The 8,233-nt window shown below is 43.9% G+C and overlaps 1 protein-coding gene across 1 annotated transcript in view; it reads left to right on the top strand.

The window, feature by feature from the left end:
- Positions 1 to 1,131, top strand: part of LOC109917672 (sodium- and chloride-dependent neutral and basic amino acid transporter B(0+)-like) — a 50,905-nt gene extending 49,774 nt beyond the window's left edge. The window contains exon 14 of the mRNA XM_048605211.1: positions 946 to 1,131. Within this exon, the coding sequence (XP_048461168.1) occupies positions 946 to 1,074 (129 nt within the window). The 3' untranslated portion in view covers positions 1,075 to 1,131. The remainder of the gene's footprint in view (positions 1 to 945) is intronic.
- The last annotated feature ends 7,102 nt before the right edge of the window (positions 1,132 to 8,233 follow it).

Here is an 8,233-nt window from a genome sequence, read left to right on the forward strand (position 1 = left end):
ACTCTAACCCTCACCAACCCCTCCACTCTAACCCTCACCAACTCCTCTTCCCTGCCTAACCAAATCCCTGCTGCTACCTGTGGGGTTTGCCTTCTTTAGACTTAAGACGCTACATCTTAAAGAAAACACCCACAATCTGAAAACAAAATGTAGAGTTCCTAGGTAAAATTACTCTACCCGAGAAACTACTTCACTTCAAAGTTCAGAATGAACTCTTCCTCACAGCATAGCTTCACGGCCGCCTGTTCCGTTAACAGGTAGTGATTTACACAACTATATTTTCTCCAGTGCGTAAACTTGCCCTCCCCCATTACAATGTCAGAATTGTTTTCAAGAGGGATGGATGAGTAGAGGTGCAAGGCAATTTGGTTTGACAATGCTGTGCAGGAGAATGCTGGGGTAGACAGAGAGTTGGGACGGTCACCTGTAGGTGCTTTGTGATTGACCTTTCCTTTCCTTTTTTAGGAGATTAAACCTCCTAGGCGCTGTATCCATGTTCTCAGGAGAGTCCTACCGCTGCTACTGTTTCTGCAAACTCCAACCACAACTAGGCAGCTGGCCCCCCTTCTTTCCATGGGGAACAATCCCTCCCTTCCAGCCCCCATCCCATCACATTGAGCCTTGGGAAAGGAGTCAGAGAGTGGGGTAGGGGGCAGGGGGCAGGGGTTTGAAAGGAGTTTTTTCACATCTTGGTGCCATCATTTTTCTGTTTTCCCAAAGAAAGCAGGACATAGCCATTCCAACTGCTGCTGGGGTCCCTTTAATAAACAGGGAGGAGCCATCACTGGGATTCTAGGACTGGGTCAGGAATGCCGGAGCAGGAAGTGAGATCCGCATCGCAAAATAAACTGATTAAGATTGGGATTTCTTTCCCCGGTTACAGGTTACTGATCTGGTTGAAATTAGGTCGAAATAATCAAACTTCTTTTGCTTTTCCTTCCGCAGAAATTTTCTGCCGCTTGCGCATCAACCCCTGACTGGGGTCCGTACTTGGAACAACACAGAGGGGAACGATACAGAAAAAGACCCGTTTCGTCAGAAGCCCAGAACAGCGTGGAAAGTGTCTCTTTGTGAAATTTTAAAGGAAAACGTATTCTTAATTTGTGATCATTTGTAAAACCCACTTCTATTCTGGAGCGCTTTCATTGTAATTTCAATGGGGATTTCCAGTGCAATCAGTAAATCGGTCAACACAGTTTCTCTCTGCTCTGCATCTTTAGTTTTCTGCTTAAATCTGTTTGGGTTCTGTCCAGCTGACTGCTTCTCCCTCTCATTTTGTCTCACGTGGCTTTAGATCAACCTCAATTCCTCAATATCTGTTCTTATCATAGGGAAGTCTCTACGCGTTGAACTTACAATTTTTTTTTTGCTCACTGCAATGTTGCAGTGCTCGCTTTTTCAAACTCCACTGTTGTGTGAACACCTATATTTTTTCAAGTTGACTGCTGGTGTTTCTCTCTCTCTCTGCATTGACTCCCGTTTGAATTCTGCTTGCACTAATCTTTATCTTGGCGCAGCTGGATGTATGGCAGCAACAAGAGGAGATCTGTTGGCTGATTTCGATCACTCAGCCACTTGAGCATTTTCTGACTGTCCATGAGTATTATTTTTAACAACAACACACAACCACATTAAGGTACAGGAGGCAACATCTCCACTTGAATCGACTTATCGAAGTTAATGCAGATGCTGGAAATCTGAAACAAAAACCGAAGTTGCTGGAAAAGCTCAGCGGGTCTGGCAGCACCTGTGGAGAGAAATCAGTTATCGTTTCGGGTCCGTTGATCCTTCCTCAGTTCTGAGCCAACCGGTTCGAGGGCAACTCAGGTTGGGCAAAAATTCCAGTCTTGCCAATGATGCCAACATCATATTCCACAGTAATAGGAAGAATGTGATTGTAATATTAGGAGACCAACAAAGTGTACCAATTTGTTTTAAACAGAGCTTCTATTATTCTAGGTTTAGGTAAGATTGGCTTTGATAGGATGAAACAGAAATGGTCCCCAGGAAAATAGGGAGATATGCCAATAGAGTAAAGGACAGAAAAATAAGTGAGAGGTTTTCAAAAAGAATTCAATGCAATACAGAACCAGATTATACACCTAATGGACAAGGGCTTTGTTCCTAAAGAAAACACAGTCACAGACAACTAGAGAGTTAAGATACAAAATAAAAGTAAAAGACAAAAGCATAAAAAAAAGTGGCATAAATCCTGGTGAATGCAAAGAGCAGCATTGGGTGATGAAGCACATAGCGAAAGCTATTAATGGGAGAATGGGAACAATTCACAAAGGCTATAAAGACCGAGCTGAAAACCCTTCCAAGTGCATTTAGAAATAGTGCAACCAGTACAGCAGAGTGGGCCCGATGAACCCTGATAATGATGATGCTACCAATGACACCAGGGATATGTTGAAATGACTTTGCATCAGTGTTTAGTTCAAAGATGCTGCCAGTGGATCGCAGATATATTTCAACAAAATTGAGACAAGCAAGAAAACAATAATGGAGAAAATCAGAGCATTAAAATATGGCAAATAGCCAAAGCCAGATAGCTTCCATCTAGGTATTTAAAATAAGTAGGTTAGAGTATTTTAGATAGAGTAACAAAGTCATACAGCATAGAAAAGGACCCTTCGGTCCAACCAGTCCATGCTGACCATAATCCCAAACTAAACTAGTCCCACCTGCCTGAACTTGGCCCATATCCCTCCAAACATTTCTTATAAGATACCACAAGTGCAATCCTCGAGTATTCTCTCAATTTGGGAATCATTTACTAATATTGAAAAATGTGATGTACTCTGTTATATAAGAAAGGTGAGAAAGCAAAAGGAGGTAGAGACCAACTAGTCTAAAAACCTATTGACAGGAAATTATTAAAGTTGATGGTTAAGAACAGGGAGCTGAACACCTTGAAAATTTTTAACTGATCAGAGACAGCCGACATGGGTTTTTATGACTGGTTACGTTCCTCTTGTCGCACTCCAGAAATATATAGTCACCACTTCTGACAGCATCCCCAGTGAGAAATCTGGCCTTCTGTAGATGCATGTCTTGTGGCTGCTTCACTGTGTTCTGGACCATGCAGTCATCCAGAATGCTGGTAACCCCAGCCACGATAGCCAGTTATCACATACATAGGTCAGACCCACCACCTGTACAGCCCATCTCTTAGAGTCTGCTGGCGCTAATTCAGTTCGTGCACCACTACTTGGACCTTCCTTCAAAATGCTCCAAAATGGATTGTCCAACAACAGCATCAAGCAGCATTGGGATTCAGAAGCAGTTTCAAACCTGTAATGAAAATTCCACCCGAAGAGTCTGAAAGGGGGGGCTAGACAGATCAAGTGAGTGGGCAAGCTGATGGAGGAGTGGGCAAGCTAGTGGAGGAGGGGGCAAGCTGGTGGAGGACATTTGAGCAAATTGACCTCAGTAGGAAAAATGGAACCACTTCAATTTTTTTTTACACGTTAAGAAACTGTTAGGTGTTGATGTTCAGAGAAATTGGTTGGCTTCAAACATGAAACAGAGGAAGGAATTTGGCATGCACAGGAAATGCGAAGGCAAATGGTATGAAGTTCTTTATTGCAAAGGCCCTGGAGCGCAGGTGTAAAGAAATCTTGTTGCAATTGTACAGGGCTTTGGGGACAAATGTATCTAGAGTGCATGCTTCATATCTAAAAAAGGATATAATTGTCTTTGAGTGCAACAGAAGTTCACTAGACTGATTTCTGAGATGAAAATGTCTACTACGACAGATCAAGTCAAATAGGCTGCAGAGTTTAAAAGAGTGAGTAGAAAGCGTGCTGAAACATATTTGATTGTGGGAGAGTTTAACAGGGCGTGCGCTAGGCGAGATCAACGTTGGCAAGATCAGCGTTATTTGAGGCTAGAGAATCCATTCATCAGTTTGATAACGGTTGGGAAGAATCTGTTCCTGAACCTGCTCAAGGCTTCTGTATCTTCTGCCTGACGGAAGATGTATGAGGTCATTACCAAGATGCAATGGGTCTTTAATGATGTTGGCAGCCTTTCCATGGCAGCGAGCCATGTAAACACAGTCCATGGATAGAAAGTTGGCTTCCATGATGGTCTGGGCTGTGCACACCACCTTCTGTAGTTTCTTACAGTCTTGGGCAGAGCAGTTGCCATACCAGGCCATTATGCACCCAGACAGCATGCTTTCAATGGTGCATCTGGAGAAGTTGGCGAGAGAGCTTATGGACATGCCAAATTTCCTGAGCTGCCTGAGGAAGAAGAGGCGTTGTTGTGCCTTATTGACTGTCGCACCTATGTGGGAAGACCAGGACAGGTTGTCAGTTATCGTCACTCCAAGGAACTTGATGCTGTTCACCTTCCACTCTCAAGAGAACTTATGTATTTAAGACAGAGATAGGTTCTGGATTTGTAAGGGGATCATGGGTTACAGGGAGAAGGGGGTTGAGAAGCATCAGCCATGAGCAAATGGTGGAGCAGAAGTGATGGACCTAGTTCTACTCCTATACCTAATGGTCAATTTAGTGTTCAGCATTTGTCTTTTTTAATTTTGACTACTGCTATGCTCTTCCACAGTACTTGCCCCTACTGACCTTCACTGATTCCCTGTCCCAATGCCTTACTTTTAAAATTTTTCGTTCATTTGTTTAAATGCTTTGCCCATCATTAAATTTGTAACATGCAGAAACTCCTGCCATTGATGCACCACCATCTTCCCTGCTAGGTTGCCCTTCCAAACTCTCGCCAACTCCTCCCTCATGTCTTTGTAGTTACCTTTACTCAATTGTAGGACGATTACATCAGATTTCAAATTCTCCTTCTCAAACTGTAGGGTGAACTCTATCATATTATGGTCACTGTCCCCTCGGGATTCCTTCATATTAAGCTCCCTAATCAAGTATGCCTCATTACACAGTACCACATGCAGAATTGTGAGTTCCCGAGTGGGCTCTACCACAAGCTGCTCCAAAAAGCTATCTTGTAGACATTCCATAATTTCCTTTTCTTGGGATCCACTACCAACTTGATTTTCCCAGTCCACCTGCATATTGAAGTCCCCCATGATGACAGTAATAGTGTCATTCTTACATGCCTTTTCTGTCTCCTGATTTATTTTCTCACCACATCTTGACTACTGCTAGGAGAACTGTACACATCTCCCATCAGAGTCTCTACGCCTTTGCCGTTCCTCAACCCATACAATTTCTATGCCTTTCAACTCTATATCAGTTCTTTCTATTGATTTGATTTCTAGCAAGGCAACCCCACCAACTCTGCCATCTGCCTGTATTTTGATAGACCGTGTATCCTCAGATATTTAGTTCCCAGCCCTGATCCCCTTGCAGCCACATCTCTGTGATACTTGCCAATTACAATCTGCGCTACAAGCTCATTTCCTTGTTGTTTGATCGCGTGCGACAAGGGCAATGGGCTTTAGACTATGGCTTCTGTCTTCTGAAAGTTTGAATGGAAAAAATTAGACCAATCAAAGCTGGATATTAGTAGAGGTATCAAGGGTACAGGCTGAAGAGGTGATGTCAGCACATATATGAAGCTGATCCACTTCTTTGATGATGTCGTGGAGTTGGGACCACAAACAGATATTTGACACACTTCAGGGAGATAATAGTGGGGGATTGAGAAGTGAGCCCAATTATGGATGTTCTTTGGCTACAGATGGATAGGTAAGGTTTGGTCCAAGTGATGGCTGTCACGTTGAGCTGAACCGTAGGCTCTGGCAGAAGCCAACCTGAGTCAGAGAGAGGGTTTTGCTAAGCAGGCAGTGGTTGATAGCTCTGTTGGTGACATTTTCCATCACTTTACTGATTATTGGGAGTGGACTAATGAGGCCTGTTGCATTTCTCCTATTTGTTGTTTGCAAGACAAACGTTGCCAATTTTCCACATTGTCAGGAACATGGCAGTGTTGATGCTGTACTAGAACGGCTTGGGTAGGAGTGCAGCAGGTTCTGGAGCACGGGTCTTCAGTACCAAATGTTCAATCTCCAAATGTTGTCAGGACCTACAGACTTTGCAACAGCTACTGTGTCCAGCCATTTCTTGATATCACGTAAACTGAATCAGCTAAAGATTGGCATATGTGATGCTGAGGACATCTGAAGAGGCCAAGATGGATCATCTATTCAGTACTTCTGGCTGAAAATTGTTATGAATGATTCAGCCTCATCTTTTGTACTGATGTGCTGAGCTTTTCCATCATTAAGGAAGGGGATATTTACGCAGCCTACTCCCTCAGCAAATTGTTTAACTATCATTTGTAACTGGATGTGGCAGGACTGTAGAGTTTAGATCTGATCCACTAGTTGTGGAAATGCTTTGCTCTGTCTATCACTTGCTGTTTATGCTGCTTGGTATGCAAGTAGTCCTGTTTAGTAGCTTCACCAGGTTGACATTTTTGGCTATGCCTGGTGCCACTCCTGGCACATCCTTCCACACTCTCCATTTAGCCAGGGTTGATCCCCTGGCTTGATGGTAATGGTTAAGTGGGGGATATGCCAGGCCATGAGATTGCAGATTATGTCGGAGTACAATTCTGCTGCAGTTGATGGCCCACAGTGCCTCATGGATGCCCGGTCTTGAGTTGCTAAATTTGCTCGAAGTCTGTCCCATCTAGCATGGAGGTAGTGCCACACAAGACTGGGAGGTTATTCTCAATGTGAAGACGGGACTTCATCTCCACTAGGGCTGTGCGGTGGTCACTCTTACAGATGCTGTCATGGACAGATGTATCTGCAGCCAGCAGATTGGTAAGGATGAGGTCAAGTTTTTTTTAGTCTTGTTAGTTCCCTCACCACCTGCTGCAGACCCAGTCTAGCAGCTACGTCCTTTAGGACCCTGGCCAACTCAATCAATAGTACTGCTGCTGAGCCTCTGTTTGAAATCCCCCACCCAGAGTACTTTCTGTGCCTTTATCCATGGAGTGATGATGGTGTCTGGGACATTGTAAGGCATGATTCCATGAGTATGACTGCATCAGGCTGTTATGCGACTTGCCTGTGAAACAGCTCTTCCAAGAGGTTGTTGACTTGCTCGCCGAGCTGGCTTGTTTTTGTTCGGACATGGATTATGCCAGGAAGAAGAAGAATACTAATACAAGGTCCTCGTTTTAAATGGATATCCCTGCAACTTCATCCACAGATGCCTACATAACAGGCAACAACAGGAGGAAACAGTATGGCCTAACACACTGACCACAGTTCCCTATATCAGGAATATATTGGAACTGACAATAAGACTCCTAAGACCACTAGGAATCATGGTGGCCCACAAGCCCACAGCCACTCTACAACAAACACTTACAAGGATTAAAGACCCCATTCCCACAACATGCAGAATGAACGTGGTTTACAAAATACCACGCAACGACTGCCACAAACATTACATCGGACAGACAGGAGAAAACTGGCCATCAGAATACACAAACATCAGCTAGCAGCAAAACGGCATGACGAGCTCTCCTTAACATCTGTACATTCAGATAACGAAGGCCATCAGTTTAACGGGGACAAAGTAACTATAGTAACCTAAGCCAAACATAGACATGCACGGGAATTCCTAGAGGCATGGTTCTCCACCCATACTTCAATCAACAAACATATAGAATTGGACCCCATATATAAACCCATACAGATCAAATCCGGAAATGACAGTACTCACTATAACAGACCGGACAGTATAAATTCCAAGTGAAGTAGAATAACATCGCATCATCGGAGGCTCCACTGATGTTGTCACCTAGCATTGTGATGAAACCTCTGAATGAGAACAAGCCAGCTCAGCGAGCAAGTCAACAACCTCATCCACAACCCAAACTACAGATCTTTGCCAAAACTTTAAACAGCTCTCCCAATTTTGACATGAGCCCCCAGAGGTAAGTAAGGAGGACTTTGCAGGGTTGACAAGGCTGTTTCTGCAGTTGTCATTTCCAGTACCTAGATCGATGCCCGATTGTCTATCTGATATCATTTCTTCTTTAAGAGTTTCTGGCAGTTATGACTACTGAGTGCAATAGTCTGCCATTTTGGGAGGCAATTGAGAGTTCCTGCATTGCTATGGGTCTGGAGTCACACCTGGGCCAGACTATGTAAGAACAGCAGATTGTTTCCTTAAAGGACATTAGTGAGCCAGATTTAGTAGGAACTGCAGATGCTGGAGAATCCGAGACAACAAGGTGCAGGGCTGGATGAACACAGCAGGCCAAGCAGCATCACATC

The sequence above is a fragment of the Rhincodon typus genome, chromosome 14 (genome assembly GCF_021869965.1).
Source record: "Rhincodon typus isolate 14 chromosome 14, sRhiTyp1.1, whole genome shotgun sequence".
In the NCBI taxonomy this organism is placed as follows: Eukaryota; Metazoa; Chordata; class Chondrichthyes; order Orectolobiformes; family Rhincodontidae; genus Rhincodon; species Rhincodon typus.